Genomic DNA, 18,637 nt, shown 5'->3' on the forward strand with positions numbered 1-18,637 from the left:
ATCAACTCATTATCCGGATCCAAGATAATCAATTAATTAAATAACCATAAGCACTGCAATCAGGGAATATGCAAATACCAATAAATAAGTGAAAAAGATAAAATTAAATTGATCTCACAATTTTTAAGCGAAGCAAAGCATCCGTTGTTCCTTGACTAGACAAAGGGGTTTAGCTTATTATTGACGAGAAAAACCCATACGAAACTGAAGCAATAGTCGCTGCCATTGTCTCGGTAATTGGGAGAATTCAATTCGCTTCAAATAATGAAAGGAAACGAAAACTGCGTAGAATGGTTAAATCTTCTATCTAATTCGTACTTTGCGGCTACCTCTTCTCCCAAGAGCTTAGAGTCTTAATCAAACTTTGACTTCCACTTCTTCTTTTTCTCTATTCAGCCGCCCCAGACAACACAAATAACCAACTTACAAAGTTGATTTCCTTCCTCTGCTGAAACTCAAATAACTAACTAACAGAATAGTTACGGCTCCCATGTTGCACTTCCAAACACAAGCAGGTGTCGCATGTCTTTCCTGAACTTTCTCGACATGTTAAGGCCTGAGTTGACGTGACCACGTCAAGCAGTATTTATAGTGTGAAATTTGCACCTATTTACCATATTTTGCTCCAACTCCTTGCAATAAGTACAAATGCCACAAATGAGTAGAATCTGACAATTAATATGCATTTAGTGAAGTAATAAGGGAAATTAATTATAAAATAAATGATAAAATCCATGTCGCTTTCATATCTTACTAATACCACTTAAGCAATAGCAAAATTAATTGAAAATTTAAAAAAAGGTAAGGGATTAGATGGTAATTAGTAGATTAGGTAGGTGAGATGGGAGATTGTAGCCAATTTGAATGCAACTACCAGTTCACAAAGCATAGAATAAGATATTTAGGCTCATTAAATCCTTGGATTAGGGTCTATACCTCAAATGGTTAGCAACTTACCAATTTGCATTAGACTTCAGGATCTCATCAGTTTGTGTTCAACTAACTTGTTTTTATGTACTATTTTTAAATGAAATACAGGGCAAATTGAACACACACTCATTTTTGGTGAGTTCTGATTAAATTAATAGAGTCAAGTGATGTTTATAATTTGAAGTGATTTCATCATATTATTTTCAAAATATAGTTTCTTTGAGCTACGGCTAGAAAACGTGCCCAAAAAACTTAATCGTAATGGCGGCTAATTGATGTCCTATTACCATTCATGACTTGCATACTTTTGGCAATTAGAAATGTACTACATGAATGGCCAAATCTATGTATGGTTTCAATCAATTTTGTTTTGACAAGATACTTTCGTGCACGTGTATATGGTTGTTCATGAAACTATCTAGCCAATTCCAATATTATATAGTGTTCGTGCTAAATCTCTTTGTCAATAAGTTTAATTAAAATTATAAACATATACTATTACCCCTTCTTTCTTTTTGAATGATTAGTTCGCTACCGTAAATAAAAGTGTTTTGAATGATTTATCGATATATGTTTCTTGATCTTTTGATTTGTCTAATATCTCCAAAATTATAGAAGTGTTAGCGTGAGCGTAAAATTGAGTATCATGGATATATACAATATTCCAATATAACGAGGTTTACAATTTGGTACAATTTGAACTTTATTAGCCTCTTCTTCCTTGTCTTCTCTTTTTCTTTTGTATCCAATTGAAAGCATTGAGTGGTCTTTTGTTCGAATACTAATGCTGACACTACTACAAACACTAATCAACAATATTTGACAGTTGATTGCTAATCTCCCGTTGAAATACAAATACTAGTTAATACTTATCATCAATACACGATAGTTTTATATCCATTATTGTTTCATTGATATCGGGGAAATTTTATCAAAGAAGAAGAAACCGTAGTTGAATTTGTTCATAATTCTTGCTCCTGTGTTCGGTAAGGAGTCTCTTAATTTATAAGTAATATTTTAATTTGTATCTTTATATGTTTTTCAAGAAGTTAATTCCAAAGGACAATTGCTATTACTAATGTATACTAGATACCCTGGTTATTTCGACTACTGGAATTAATGATGCATACATGCAAAATTACAAACCTTATTGGACAGTGATTCCATGAAATCTTTAGGTGAAACTAGAAATCAGGTAATTGCTAGTTGGAATTGTAGACTTTTTATACATAATATGTTTTCTTTTTATCCTTTTTTAGAAAAATATTGTAATTGGGAAATCAATGTCCGATTGCTGACGTCTTCACAATTTTCAAAGTCTGATCACCTTTGCATGTTCTCATTGTCCATATTTACATTTTTTACTTTAATTTCCATTTATTTTTTAGTTTTTTAGTGATTAGTTGTTTTTTCTTTAATTTTTCATATTCTATTTTGGGTTTTTCTCCTTTTTTTTATTCTGGTATATTGTGTTATGTTACTTGATGATGATGATGATTCAGTAAAGTTCAAATTTTTCTATTTGAATTGGATATATATTTTTTAATTTTCTAATGACGATTATACATATTGTCAATCTTTGGTGTTATTCATTTGGATACCTCAAATTTTAATAGATAAATTCAAAAGAATTAATTTTTTTGTTATAACAATTTTAGGTCCCATTTTAAGATAGAAAAGAATTATTTCTTTTTTTTTGTGACAATTTTATGTCCCATTTAACCATATAAGAGAGGAAATTTTTAATGAAAATAAATTTGGGATGTTAAATTTAGACAAAAACATAATAAGAGTGAAGTCTGATGATTCTCTTAGTGAAGGATGCCTGTACAAGATAGGTATTTTGGAGATATTAGTCTTTTTTTTTGTCAAACCTCATACTTTCACTTCATTTCATAACTTGATACTACAAGACTTAGATACATCAGAATTGCTTCCTCTGTATTCATTTTGTGCTCTCTCATGGAGCCACATGGGAAAACACACTTCCCATTCAACATTTTTTGTTAGCTCTACTGCAAACTTAGCTAAGCTATGTGCACAACCATTCCCAGTTCTATGAACAAAGGAGAAAGTACATTGTTCAAACAAACATCTCATATTAGCAATGTCCTCAAGGATGATGGCTATCCTGGTTTGCTGCTTATCTTCCTTGTTAATCATGTCCACCACCTCTTTGCAGTCCGACTGGAGATATTAGTCTATGTCTGCTTATCTGTGTGAGATCAATGGAGGCTGTTTTGTTAATATTATTCTTGTTTTGTGCAGCAGCAATACACACGGTTAAAAAAATTATAGGTTTATTTTCCACCTTAGAGTGTTAGTTATAATGCTCATGCAATTAGCTAGTAGATTAGTACTATCAATGATCTATCTGCCTACAAATGGCCATATGATATGGATTTCTCTATTATCTCACTGCATTTATGCATTCATTGTTATTAAACTGAATTTTATATTAGTACTTGCTCAAAAATTATAAAGATAAAATTCAGTTAGAATACCACTAAGGAGCAAAGAAGCAAATAATAGTTAAATCCTCAACATCTGGCATATAAAATTGATAACAAGAAATTTGTAAGTTCATTCCAAGTTAATTGCATAACATAGTTTAATTATATCTAAAATGTTCTGATGAACATATGAAAAAAAATCATGTCGTCTTCAAATCTTACTAATACAACTTAAGCAGTGGCAAAATTACTCGAAAATTAAAAAGATGTAAGAAATTAGGTGGTAATCAGCAGATCAGGTAGGCGAAATGGAAGACTGTAGCCATTTTGGATGCAGCTATCAGTTCACACACCATAAAACAACACATTTAGGTTGGTTAACATCCTTGGATTAGGGTCTATATCTCAAATGGTTAATAACTTACTAGTTTTTATTAGACTTTAAGATCTCATTCTGAGTTTTAACAAGAATTACACTTATTTTCTGGTTTTATTGTATGTTGGGGTACAACAATCAAGTTTTGCAGTTACATCTGACAAGACCAAGCTAACTTCAAGAAAAGTTATAAAATTATAGAGGATCTAATTTACGATGTGTCATAGGAAATGCCAACGGATGGGTTGGACTAACCTATCTTTGCATACGGTCGGAGTAAAGGATGATTGGATGGACACTGAAGATTATAGCTTTTATTGCAACTGTAGCTTTTGCATTCGTTGTTAAAGCTAATGTTGTCCTGTTATTTGGTGCATCCTTGTTGTTTCTGCAATCTCTAATGCTGTCCTGTTTGTTGGAGGTAAAGTTGCTGAGAGTCCACAAATGACACGCGAGTTCTAACAAACAGCTGAAGAAACTTCTGGACATTATCCTTCGCTGTGCATGTTCCCTTGTTCCAAATCATGGTATTGACCAGAAGCTTGATTTGATTAATCCTACTTGTGAGAAGGGAACACAATGGCAAAGCCTACAGCTCTAATTTACTGACACCATGAAGTAATGTCTCAAGTTAAACCAGCTTGGCCACTCAATTTTCAGTTTTCTTCCCAAAGTTCGACTAGAAAAACTATAGTTATTGAACCCGGTCCGAAAGGGAGCTGACGAAAGATGTGGGTGAATGTCCCAGCCTTTTATGCCACAAATCCATATTCTTGACTGTAGCGGCTCCATGAGCACTGACCAGAGGCTCCCCTCGTGCGACATACAGCCCCTCAAGCTCTTCACCCACTCCAATCAGCATCCTCGAAGTGCGGTCCTGGATAACACATAAACGATCAGTGAATTTCAAGATATAAACTTTGTCACGGGCTAATTTTGAAACAGATATCAAATTGCATCGTATTTCAGGAACATATAAAACACCCTTGAGAGATAATTTTCCTACAAGGACTGTTCCTTCTCCTGTTGCCATAACGTATTCACCGTTTGGCATTTTCACGGGACAAGGAGGTATTCCTTGAAGCTCTAAAAATGCAGTTTCCTCTCCTGTCATATGATGCGAAGCACCTGTGTCGAACAACCATTGTAAATATGCCTTACCATTAAGCCTTGGCTGACCAACTGATGTATTATTCGTGTGAGTGTTCCAGAGAGACTTCAAAGTCTCCCAATCAGCTTTGCTCAAGTTCTCCAATCCAGCTTTATCAGAATCATCAAGTGGTCTCCCATGGGAAACATTAGCAGCCGCCTGTACTGCCCCTTGTGCAACATGAGCCCGTGCTACTCCACCACGGCCACGCCCCTGGTTACCACGTCCTTTGCCTCTTCCTTGAGTCGAATTTCCTGGCCACCAGTCGGGATAGCCATGAAGACGAAAACATGTGTCCATGCTATGTCCTGGTTTTTGGCAGTGAGAGCAAACTACTCCATCGTCTTTTCGGTCCCCCCCTGAATTCCGAGGGCCTGGGCTGACCGTTTTCATGGCAAAGCTCACCGGATCAGACCGATTGGGAGCTGCTCGCGTCATTACCTGCACTTGTTCTTGCTCCGTAACTTGAGAATAAACCCTATGAAGGTTTGGAAGAGGGTCTGAAGCGATGATGTTGGAACGAACATTACTATAAGATGATTCATCAAGCCCCATGAGGAATTGATGCACCCGCTCTTCCTCTTGACGCTGTTGAAGCCGTGTAGCGAAGTTACACTGCATCCATTACAAAAGCAAGTAGGCATAGGATCGTAATCATTCAGATCATCCCACAGTTTCTTGAGTCGACCATAATAAGCCATGATCGAATCCCCGTTTTGTTTGCAATTTGCAACCTCCGTTTTCAATTGATGAACTCGCGCGCCATTACGAACAGAGAATCGCTGCTGGATATCATCCCATAATTCCTTTTGCCGTTTCCTTGTATGAAATCGTGGAACGCAAGCCTGGTTCGATGGTATTAAAAATCCATGACACAATCATGGAGTTCACTGTCCACCAATCATCAATTTCATCTGAGTTCTGGTTCGGCTCCTTAATGGTGCCGTCAATGAAACCTTGTTTCTTCTTTGCCCTCAACAAAATCCTCATGGCCTTAGCCCATTCTTCATAGTTTGGTCCTTTGAATTGTGTCTGCGTAATTAAATTGCCTGGGTTGTCATTCGCACTCAATAAGAACGGCGAATTGGTCTTCAAACTTGAAGCTTTTTGATCTGTCATCTTCCTAGGATTTATAGTTTAGGGGTCGGTATTGTTTTCAGAGCCAAAAAGGCTCTGATACCATGAAAGACCAGAAGAATTGGGAAAAGTTTTCATGCTTTGCTCATTGCCATCTGCTCTATATATACAAGTACAATGTGCAACCAGACTGCCGTGACTTCAGCCCCAATTTACCTAATTATGTGCAATTACCAAAGCTATCAAATATAGATAGATACTATAAACACAAGATACCCGAAACTGTGACAGGTCGTCAGCCAGTGCAATAATAATAATAATAATATAGAACCTAGCTACCACTAAGAGCAGTCAATAATTAATCCTAGGTACTGGAGCAGGGACTCTAGGTGTGCAATGGGTTACTTGATTCATCCTGTTCTCGAAGAGTTTGCTTAATCCGATATACCAGAATTAATTAATTGACAAAAATTACTAAATAGTAGACAGTGGCAAGTAGGGTCGTCTCCTCAGGGACTGGAGATATCTGTTTCTTTTTAAAATCCAATTGATAAGGGGGGGATTTCACCGGAATGAAACTAAAAATAAATAGACAATTTAATTAAAAATGAATAAATCACTAGCACAAATATAGCAGGAATTTAATCAGGAATAAATAAATTCTAGCCAAGGATGCAACTACTCAGGCACAGTCCATTTATCTGATCATTGATGCAGGAGAGGTTCACTTAATTCATTAATAGGCTAGTTATAGTCTGACGACCAATTTTTCCTTAAATTATTGATAACCAAGGTACGACCATTGATCACCCCTAACCAGGAAATACTCCTAGGTACGACCGTAGGAATTAATTTCCCAATTGCATTAATATTAGAAAAACCTAGCCCTAACCAATAACACGCTACGAGGGTTATTTAAATTAGATTGCACGTTCCCCTAATGTGTAAACACACCAGTTGCCACTAATATTAATCAATCAAACAATTACGGATTTAATTGACTAAATTGGCACGAGATTAATAAATCACATTGAACATCGGGCCCTTGACATCCAATTAATAAAATAATCCCATGAAAATATAAGCAGACAACGTGCAAATATTAATAAATTAAGGAACGCGTGAAAACTAATTAGATCTCACAGATTTTCGGGACTGCGCCGTCGAGTTGACCCTTGACTAGATGGAAGACTTAGCCACGCCGCATAATTAAATCACCACACGAATTAATAGATTGCAAAGGCATTGCGATTTCTATTAAGAAGCAAGGAATAAAAGGTGTTTTTCCCGTTGGGTAATATTGTCGAACACCTGGCGTGCGTCAGAGGCCAGTCAGGAGAAAGCAAAACTAAAACTGAACTAAAAGACTAAAACTAGAGGTGTCCCTGTTATTCTACGTCATCCCTATTTAAGCAACAAAAGAAAGATGACTAAAGCCTATCTAGGTGGTCCCCACACATGTGGACAAAGCCTTCAAAGTACTACTTGCCCAAGTCTCTTTCCGTAGCTTTCTTTGAAGAGCCCAAATGACATATAGTTTGTGGTCCCCCACCAATTCAAGGGCCCAAGAATTGAAGCCCCTAGAAGTCTCCATATTCTCCACAAAATCCCTCCTTTTTGGTAGTTTTCTGTTTCACTCCTGAAATTAAGTCCATATACCAAAAATGAGTAGATCTCAGCAATTAACACAATATTTATTAGCGATAAAAGGGAAAATTAATAATAAAATTACCAACAAATTATACCCTATCAATTCCCCCCACACCTGAATCATGCTTGCCCTCAAGCATGGGGACAATTCAACTCAACACAGGCTAGCTTTCACACTTTCATTGCCAGCTGTGCTTATACCAAAAATCAAGATTTAGCGGCTAAGTGTCAAGTCACATCTTACTCGGTTAGCTTCTAAGTTCATAGACCTGTCCAATTCATGGCTAATTCGCTTAGGAAATCCAAATATTAACTAGCAACAGGCAGTAGTTAAGTCAACTGGCAACCAAAATCTCAACAATACGAACCAAGGATCGGCAGGCTAACATGATCATAAACTCACATATTCTCCACATCTAATTTTCTTTTTTTTTTCCTTTCTTCTGTTTTGTTTTCTTCTCCCTTTTTTTTTTTTTTTTTAATAATAGCAAAGGCATAATGCTTAGTCCCGAGCTATTCAAGTCTTTTGACGTGAACTCTGACATTTTTAGATGAAAGAGCCCAGTTACTCAACTTTTCACAGCTCCAGGACCACTTACTCATAGATATCGCCACTTTTTTACGCGAGCGCCGACACTTGTGGTGAAGACTCCCGGTTACTAGGTGGCGACACTAGCGGAGTATAGCCATACGTTATTCACCACAAAACACCAAAATACCAAGTAATTATAGATCATAGCCTGCGTCATGTCCTAAATATGGAGACTAAGGTAAACAGGAGACCAAACTACACAACAGTGCCAGCAAAATATTTATATTGCCTAAACAAGTTAGCCATAAATTGCACCACGTCGTTACACTCAAAGTATTCACCAAGAAAGCATGTTTTTACTTGCCACTGTAATTTAACTCATAGTACAAACCACAACTAACAAGAAAAAGTGAGCTGCCAAAAATATTCACCAAGATAGAAGCAAGGGAAAGGCACTCAAAAGGGAATAAAGGAACAACACCTAAACAGAAAACACTTACTAAAAGCATAGGAAAAATACCCCAAAAACGAAAAATGGGAAATATCTAGCACTCAAACAAACAAAGACCCCCCCACACCTAAATGACACATTGCCCTCAATGTGATAACAGAACAGCAGCGAAAAAGGAAGGGCAACGGTACTTCCCTGGAGTCGTCAAGACAAGGGAGGGTTAGGCGGAAACTGCAGAGGGAACCCGGCCTGCTGCATAAACGCCGCTAGATTCTGCGCCATATTGTGAATGTTAACGTCCATGTGTCGCTGCCTAATCTCAAGTCGCTCGACTGTGCTGCGGAGATGGTTCCATTCCTCATCCGTACGGGCGGAAGGCGGGGGAGCGGAGGAAGATGGGCCAGGATCGCCGCCCTCAGTGGAAGCTCGGGCAAAAGACGACCGAGGGGGAGGGCGGAGCGGCCCCGGGGGAGCAAGCTCCCAACCATTGTCTCCCTCCCGAACTAAGCCCATTTTCTCTAGGCACGGGATATCCAATGGCTCCATTTGACAGGCTACATGCAAGTTATGGTTAGAAATATCAAGGACATGCAAATTAATAGCCAAGTGGGTAATGTAAGACCCCAAAATCAAGGGGCGCTTCTTTTTAGGCAAGATGGATTTGAACTGAGAAGCGAGCCAACACCCAAGGTTAACCTTAATATTGTTTTGCATGCACCATATAAAGAAGAATTCCGGCTTAGACACAACGCCCGAACTATCTCGCCTACCCGAGAAACTGTAAGCCAAAAACCGGTGGATATAGCGAGAGGTCGGGTCCTTCAGAAAAGAACCCTTAGATAAACGAGGGTCATAGTTATCCCTGTCGACGGACATCTCATCCCAAATAAAGCGATAGCGGGAGAAAAACGGCTGAACATAGTCACATGCACTCTCGGCATACTCCCTAGACTCAGCATAAGCAAGATCAATGAAACCAAAGGCCAGATTGAAGTCGGTTATGGAATGGTGGAATTCCTGGCCCATTAAACGGAAGCGGATGACATCAGGGGTAGAAACTGTGTAATTAGTGGGAAGGTCAAACTCAAACGTGGCATAAAACTCCCTGACTAATTCGACAAAAGCCGGGAGGTCAGTGATACGAGAATAGGGGCGCCACCCGATGGCTTCAATCAAATCGTGAAAGGGGACGCTAATATTTAGAAGGCCCAATGTGGCGGGGTCCCGATAACGACAAGGAATAATCCGTCGTTCACAAGCCGCTTCATAGCGCCGCTTGTCGGCTGCCCTGGTGAAAACCAAATGACCTCCAAAATGTGCAGGGTCAGAGATATGGACGCCTCTTTGTCGCCCAAGACGAGCCCGCCTCCCAGAGGAGGAAGGGTCGTGCGAAGGGTCAGAGGCGGGAATGGAATGCTGGGGTGGAGGGGGCTGAGGAGTCCTAGGGGTCCTAGTCTTAGAAGAAGATCGAGGCTTCACCATGGTGACCAACAGGCAAACCAAAACAACCAAGTAGCAAATGTAAGCGTCACGGCGCCCCCAATAAACAAGTATAAGCGTCACGGGCGCCCCCAAATATAACCAGCAATCGCAGCAATTCACCACAAAGTAATTGAGAAAGTTGAAGAAATCAAACAACAATGCAACAGTACCACTGGTGCTCAGACAGGAAAGTTTAAATTCAACGGAAGCTCTTAACCACAACAAAAATCTCAACCAGGACCACTGGTGAGTCACAGGGGAAACTAAAACAAATAGCCAACTCACTAAATGTAAACAAACCACTCCAACCAGTACCACTGGTTTACACACGGAGGTCAGACGGCCAACAATTCAACAAAAGCAGAAATACCCCCACATATGGTAGCAATTAGACCCAAACCTGTCCAAAATGGACCCCAAAAATTTCTTAATTCACCCCCCGAATATCGCAGCAAAAATCCCAAAATTACTGCCTGCCCAAGTCCAACAAAAAAGGCCCAGGAAACATGAAATGCAAATTTTAGCAATTTAAGTGCCCGAGAGCTACTAATTAAGGTAGAACTTGGAATACCTCCACCTGCCAAATTTGGGCAGGTGGTGACGCGCGGCAATGGAGCTGGTGGTGGCTGTTGGAGCTTCAGGCAGCAGCGGCGCTGGAGCAGGGTGCTAGCATCGGCGACAGGGCTCTGCAGGAAAGCCCCTGCGGCGTGCGATCTGTCGTGGAAGCGCGCAGGCGTCGCGCGAGCAGGGCTACTTGTCGCGTGCAGCGCGGTGGTCAGCAGAGGGTAGCGGCTGGAGGGGTAGCGCGCGAGGGAGCGGCGGCGGCTGGAGGTGGCGCGCGAGGGACAGCGGCGTCGACGACAGCCTGCGTGGGTGAAGCTGCTGCGGTGGTAGTGGAAACTCGTGGGCTCTGGCCGAAGCTGGGGCGCGGTGGAGGTCGGCGGCGGCTGGAGGGTGGCTGTGGTCGTGGCGCTCGGGCTTAGGGAGCCGCGACCGAGAGTAGCCACGCGCAGCGAGCGTGGGCAGCTTGGCCTTGGCTCACGGCGGCGTGCGGCTCTGGTGATTTGGGTGAAAGGGGTGGCGGCCGAAAGGAGAAAAGAAGGAAAAGGGAAAGAGGGGCAGCGGGGAAGAAAGAAAGAAAGAAGAAAGAAAAAGGATGATTTGGGTGATTTAGCTGTAGTTTTTTTTTTTTTTAAATATAAATTTCTCAAAACCCTGTTTCTTCATTATTCCGAATTTATATTTCAAAATTCTGAATTTTGAAAAGAAAATAAAAGCCAAAGGTTTTAAAAGAAAATTTCTTTGAAAATGTTTATTTACTTTTTTTTTTTATGAAAGGAATAATAATAATAATAATAATAAATAAATTTTTTTTTTTTGAATTCATGTTTTGTGTCGTCAATCACCGCGTGGGCATGCCCAGATTACAAAACATCCACTGACCTCAGGAGACACAAACACCACGTGGGCACGCCAAGATTGCTCTTCGTCCTCTGATCTCAGTAGACACCAACACCGCGTGGGCACGCCAAGATTGGTCTTCGTCCTCTGATCTCAGGATACACCAACACCGCGTGGGCACGCCACGATTGATCTTCCTGATTTCAGTGAAGGAAATATTAATACTGCTACTACCCAACGAGGAAACGACAAAATGAAAGAAATGAACAACTAAAAACAATAAAATCAATATTCGGGTTGCCTCCCGAAAGAGCGCCTTTCTTTAGTGTCTTTGGCTAGACATAGCCCATAATTTGCTTAAACCAAGCAAATTGGGTCCTCCAAATGCATCATCTCTACCCGCTCAACTGGAACCTCATCATAATACGGCTTGAGACGATGACCATTCACCACAAATTTCTTCTCCGTCTTCAGACTCTGGATCTCCACTGCACCATAATCAAAGACATTAGTTACAACAAAGGGACCAATCCAACGAGAACGTAACTTACCCGGAAATAACTTCAACTTCGAGTGATACAGTAGAACTTTTTGTCCACATTCAAACGTCTTCCTAGAGACCTGCTGGTCATGAAAAATCTTGTTTTTCTCCTTATACATCACAGCATTCTCGTAGGCTTCATTGCGAATCTCCTCCAATTCTTGTAACTGTAGCTTCCTTTGAATTCCGCCCTCTTCGATATCCATGTTGCATTGCTTGACCGCCCAAAATGCTCTATGCTCGAATTCGACAGGGAGGTGGCATGGCTTCCCAAATACCAAACGGTAAGGGAACATGCCGATCGGTGTCTTGTACGCCGTTCTATATGCCCACAAGGCATCCTCAAGTCTCACACTCCAGTCCTTCCTGTCAGGTCGAACCATTTTTTCCAAAATCGACTTGATCTCCCGGTTCGATGCTTCCGCCTGACCGTTTGTCTGCGGATGGTAAGACGTGGAGACTTTGTGCAAGACACCGTACCTCCTAAAAAGTGCAGCAATCATCTTGTTGCAGAAATGGGTATCCCGATCACTTACAATTGCTCGCGGCATCCCAAAACGGACAAAGACATTAGATTTAATGAATTCTGCAACCACCTTAGAATCATTAGTGCGGGTGGCTTTTGCTTCCACCCACTTTGAAACATAATCTACGGCAAGCAATATATACAAAAAACCGAAAGATGAAGGGAAAGGGCCCATAAAATCAATACCCCAAACATCAAAAATCTCAACAAAAATCATTGGGGTTTGGGTCATTTGATCCCTTCGAGAAATACTACCTACTCGTTGACACTTATCACATGACTTACAAAATAAATATGCATCCTTAAAGAGGGTCGGCCAATAAAATCCACTCTCTAGAACCTTACGAGCAGTCCTCTTTGGTCCAAAGTGACCTCCACATGCAAAAGAGTGACAATAAGCTAAAATGGATTGGAATTCATTTTCACTTACACATCTCCGAATGATTTGGTCAGCACCACGTTTCCAGAGGTAAGCGTCATCCCAGATGTACGATTTTGCGTCACTCCTTAACTTATTCCTTTTTGCCTTAGGCCATCCTGCAGGAAACTTGTCAGTAACTAGAAAATTAACAATATCTGCATACCAGGGCAAAGTTAAATTAGCAGAAAATAAGTGCTCGTCGGGGAAAGTTTCTCTCAACGGGATATCGTCCTTGGTGACTTGTACCCGACTCAAGTGATCTGCAACCAAATTCTCTGCCCCTTTCTTATCTCTGATCTCCAAGTCAAACTCCTGTAACAACAGTATCCACCTTATCAGTCGCGGTTTCGCCTCTTTCTTGGTCAATAGATACCGTAGGGCTGCATGATCAGAGAAAATAATAACTTTAGCACCAAGTAAATAGGAACGAAATTTTTCTAAAGCAAAAACTACAGCTAAAAGCTCTTTCTCAGTGGTCGAATAGTTCAATTGGGCTCCGTTCAAGGCTCGAGATGCGTAGTATATAGCGTGTGCTGCCTTTCCCACTCTTTGACCTAGCACCGCACCCACTGCGTAATCGCTGGCGTCACACATGATTTCAAATGGGAGATTCCAGTCAGGGGGTTGGATGACAGGTGGAGAAGTGAGTAATTTTTTTAACTTCTCGAACGCTTCTTCGCACTCCTCGTCGAATTCAAAACTGACATCCTTTTGTAAAAGCCTGAAAAGTGGTGCCCCGATCTTTGAGAAATCCTTGATAAATCTGCGATAGAAACCTGCATGTTCTAGAAAAGAACGAACTTCCCGTACAGTTACGGGGTAAGGTAAAGCAGATATCACATCTATTTTAGCTTTATCAACCTCAATTCCTCTAGACGACACTACGTGTCCTAGAACTATCCCGTGCTCAACCATGAAGTGACATTTTTCCCAATTTAGTACCAGGTTAGTCTCAATGCATCTTTTTAAAATCAATGTCAAGTTATCTAAACAATCGTCAAAACTATCACCATAGACACTAAAGTCATCCATGAATACCTCAATTATTCTCTCTACATATTCAGAAAAAATGCTAATCATGCACCTCTGGAATGTTGCAGGGGCATTACACAATCCAAAAGGCATCCTTCGATAGGCAAAAGTGCAAAAGGGGCAAGTGAAAGTTGTTTTCTCTTGATCCTCTGGCGCAATTGCTATCTGAAAATAACTAGAGAAACCATCCAAAAAACAATAATAGGCACGGCGAGCTAACCTTTCAACCATTTGATCGATAAATGGAAGGGGAAAATGATCCTTCTTGGTCACTGCGTTCAATTTACGGTAATCGATGCACTGGCGCCAACCCGTAGGCTTTCGAATTGGAACAAGGTCCCCTTCATGATTTTCTTCCGCAGTTACCCCTACTTTCTTTGGCACCACTTAAACCGGACTCACCCATGGGCTGTCTGAGATAGAGAAAATAATTCCTACGTCCAGAAGCTTGATTATCTCTTTCTTGACCACTTCCATCATGATGGGGTTCAATCTCCTTTGTGGTTGTCTTATCGGCCTAGCATCCTCTTCCAGGCGAATGCGGTGCATGCACACAGACGGACTTATACCCTTGATGTCTGCAATTGTCCACCCTATAGCTTCCTTATGCTCCCTTAAAACCCGCAACAGTTTGTCCTCCTCCGTGGGTGATAATTTGGATGAGATTATCACTGGTAACGTCTCTTTTTCACCTAGAAAGGCATACTTTAAATGCTCGGGAAGGGGTTTCAACTCCACTTCAGGTGCCTGCACGATAGAAGGTAACAGCTTTAGGTGTGGTTCAGGCACAAATATAGGAGCAACATCATACCTTAGAGGACTTTGGCCTAGTGAATGCAAGGCTCCAACCATTCTTTGCAAATTGATGTCTAACTCCATTTCGCAGGCCACTTCCAGATCCAAATGTTTGGTGATTGCTACCTCCAATTCATCCCTGCCATTAATCTCAAATACTTCTTGCACCAAAGGGTCAATTATACTCACAGCAAAAACAGCATTAGAATGACACGGATATTTCATGGCCTCAAATATACTAAAATGAACTATTTCTCCATCAAATTCCATCGTTAGGGTGCCCTTACTAACATCAATTTTTGTACGAGCCGTGCTCAAGAAGGGCCTCCCCAACAAAATTGGTGATGGATTTGGAGAACGTTCATCACCCATATCAAGAATATAAAAATCAGCAGGGAACACTAAATTGTTCACTTGTACTAACATATCTTCTATCACCCCATCAGGATAAGCATTAGTCCTATCAGCCAATTGAATTATAATGCCAGTTTCCTTTAAAGGGCCCAAATTCAGAGAAACATATATAGCCCTGGGCATCACATTTATAGAGGCTCCTAAATCTAACATGGCATTCCTAATGCTAATGTTCCCTATTTTGCACGGAATAGTGAACATACCTGGGTCTCCGCACTTGGGTGGAAGTTTTCTTTGAAGCACTGCAGATACGTTCTCTCCCACAATTATCCTTTCATCTCCCCTCAGTTTCTTCCTATTGATGCATAGGTCCTTCAAAAATTTGGCATACCGGGGTACTTGCTTAATTGCGTCAAGTAAGGGGATATTTATCTCCACCTTCCTAAACATCTCCAAAATTTCCTTTTCCTTATCTTGCTTTTTCGGCCTTTCCAACCTGCTAGGAAAAGGTGGTGGGTTAGGCTTAATTGGAACCACAGGGTTACGTATTACCTCTTTATTTGTGCCAGGAGTTCCTTCTTCCTCAAGCTCCTTCTCAATGCGGTCCTCATTCTTGTCCTTCGGAGCCACTGGTGCTGGTCCTTCAATCTCTTTCCCACTCCTGAGGGTCATTGCACTTACATTCTTGGGGTTCACCTCAGGTTGGGATGGAAGTTTTCCCTTCCCCTGGGAGTCCAGTCGATTGACAATTGAGGCTAATTGACTCATCTGATTTTCCAAGTTTTGCATACGTGCTTTCATCTCTTGATTGTTGGCCTCAGTGTCCTGTTGAAATTTCATAGTATTAGAGGCTATGGTTTTAACCATGTCTTCTAGGGACATACCTGAGGCAGAGGAGGGTTGATTCCTTGTTTGATATTGCTGCTGGAAACCCTGTTGTCTATTGGGGATGAAATTTTGTTGCTTATTTCCCCCATAACTCAGATTTGGATGATCCCTCCAACCCGGATTGTATGAGTTGGAATAGGGGTCATACTGTCTACGTGGCATGGGCATGTTACCAGCCATGTTTGCTTGCTCAATTCCCTCTTCATGTAACTGTGGGCATGAGTCAGTGGTATGACCAATATTCGTGCAAATCCCACACACTTTGGCTTGCTGTGCATTTCCTACAGCTATCTGTCGAACAAATGATGTTAATTCAGATAACTGCTGTTCAATGGAAGATGAACTTACCTCGTTGACCTTTCTCGTAGGAACATCTGCTCTCGTACCAAACTGCTGGCAATTCTCTGCCATTTGCTCAATTAAGTCCCATGCCTCCTGGGTAGTCTTATTTACCAGTGCACCACCACTTGCTGCATCAATGATATTCCTATCGTTCATCAGTAGCCCCTCGTAGAAATACTGAATCAGCAGTTGATCACTTATTTGGTGATGTGGGCATCGGGTACGCAGCCTGGTGAACCTCTCTCAATATTCATACAAGGATTCCCCGTGAAATTGCTTGATTCCACATATTTCCTTTCGCAAACTAGCAGCTCTGGATGCAGGGAAATATTTTTCAAAAAATTTTTTCTGCATCTCTGGCCACGTGGTGATAATGCCTGCAGGTAGACAGTATAACCAGTCCTTTGCCGAATCCTTGAGAGAGAAAGGGAAGACCCTTAATTTAATTTGTTCATCAGTTACTCCCGAAGGCTTCATACTCGAGCACACCACATCAAATTCCTGCATGTGTTTGTGGGGTTCCTCTCCTGGCAGACCATGAAAAACAGGCAACAAATGTATTAAACCAGGTTTTAATTCGAAAGCTGCATTCTCACTAAGGCGAGGAAAAGTTATGCAAAGAGGTTGTTGGGTCAAGTTTGGAGCAGCCAACTCCCTTAATGTTTGTGTGTTTGCCATGTCGACGTCCTCTTGGCAATAATCACTTGAAGTGTCACCCAACGATTCTGCTGGTTCAACTTCGGGCTCAGGTCTCTGAGATGTAGCCCTGGAGTGCTCCTCTCTGAGCTGTCTGGTTTCTTTCCTTGTTCTACGCGCGGTTTTCTCTACTTCAGCGTCAAAAATCAATTCACCTGTACGAGAAGACCTAGGCATACACTAGAAAAATACCAGAAAATTAGAGCAAAATAAAAAAAAATAAAATAAAAAAGATTGAAATTTAAAAAGAAACAAATAATAACGCCAGGTCCCCGACAACGGCGCCAAAAATTGACAGGTCGTCAGCCTGTGCAATAATAATAATAATAATATAGAACCTAGCTACCACTAAGAGCAGTCAATAATTAATCCTAGGTACTGGAGCAGGGACTCTAGGTGTGCAATGGGTTACTTGATTCACCCTGTTCCCGAAGAGTTTGCTTAATCCGATATACCAGAATTAATTAATTGACAAAAATTACTAAATAGTAGACAGTGGCAAGTAGGGTCGTCTCCTCAGGGACTGGAGATATCTGTTTCTTTTTAAAATCCAATTGATAAGGGGGGGATTTCACCGGAATGAAACTAAAAATAATTAGACAATTTAATTAAAAATGAATAAATCACTAGCACAAATATAGCAGGAATTTAATCAGGAATAAATAAATTCTAGCCAAGGATGCAACTACTCAGGTACAGTCCATTTATCTGATCATTGATGCAGGAGAGGTTCACTTAATTCATTAATAGGCTAGTTATAGTCTGACGACCAATTTTTCCTTAAATTATTGATAACCAAGGTACGACCATTGATCACCCCTAACCAGGAAATACTCCTAGGTACGACCGTAGGAATTAATTTCCCAATTGCATTAATATTAGAAAAACCTAGCCCTAACCAATAACACGCTACGAGGGTTATTTAAATTAGATTGCACGTTCCCCTAATGTGTAAACACACCAGTTGCCACTAATATTAATCAATCAAACAATTACGGATTTAATTGACTAAATTGGCACGAGATTAATAAATCACATTGAACATTGGGCCCTTGACATCCAATTAATAAAATAATCCCATGAAAATATAAGCAGACAACGTGCAAATATTAATAAATTAAGGAACGCGTGAAAACTAATTAGATCTCACAGATTTTCGGGACTGCGCCGTCGAGTTGACCCTTGACTAGATGGAAGACTTAGCCACGCCGCATAATTAAATCACCACACGAATTAATAGATTGCAAAGGCATTGCGATTTCTATTAAGAAGCAAGGAATAAAAGGTGTTTTTCCCGTTGGGGAATATTGTCGAACACCTGGCGTGCGTCAGAGGCCAGTCAGGAGAAAGCAAAACTAAAACTGAACTAAAAGACTAAAACTAGAGGTGTCCCTGTTATTCTACGTCATCCCTATTTAAGCAACAAAAGAAAGATGACTAAAGCCTATCTAGGTGGTCCCCACACATGTGGACAAAGCCTTCAAAGTACTACTTGCCCAAGTCTCTTTCCGTAGCTTTCTTTGAAGAGCCCAAATGACAT

General features: G+C 40.7%; 1 protein-coding gene and 1 pseudogene across 1 annotated transcript; both read right to left on the bottom strand.

Moving 5' to 3' along the window:
* Positions 1-4,453: 4,453 nt before the first annotated feature.
* On the bottom strand, positions 4,454-6,028 carry LOC140014258 (uncharacterized). Its single transcript, XM_072064703.1, has 2 exons — positions 5,801-6,028; positions 4,454-5,524 (listed from the first exon to the last, which is right to left on the bottom strand). The coding sequence occupies exons 1-2, from the start codon at positions 6,026-6,028 to the stop codon at positions 4,454-4,456; spliced, it is 1,299 nt and encodes a 432-aa protein (XP_071920804.1).
* A 5,572-nt stretch (positions 6,029-11,600) lies between these two features.
* Positions 11,601-16,557, bottom strand: LOC140014259 (uncharacterized; annotated as a pseudogene).
* Positions 16,558-18,637: the final 2,080 nt, after the last annotated feature.

This window comes from Coffea arabica, chromosome 9c (genome assembly GCF_036785885.1).
Source record: "Coffea arabica cultivar ET-39 chromosome 9c, Coffea Arabica ET-39 HiFi, whole genome shotgun sequence".
Classification (NCBI taxonomy): Eukaryota; Viridiplantae; Streptophyta; class Magnoliopsida; order Gentianales; family Rubiaceae; genus Coffea; species Coffea arabica.

Coding starts and splice junctions, on each gene's coding strand:
- LOC140014258 (XM_072064703.1), bottom strand. CDS start 6,028: ATGACAGATCAAAAAGCTTCAAGTTTGAAGACCAATTCGCCGTTCTTA. Junction 5,525..5,800: donor AAATTGATGATTGGTGGACA/GTGAACTCCATG, acceptor TAATGGATGCAG/TGTAACTTCGCTACACGGCT.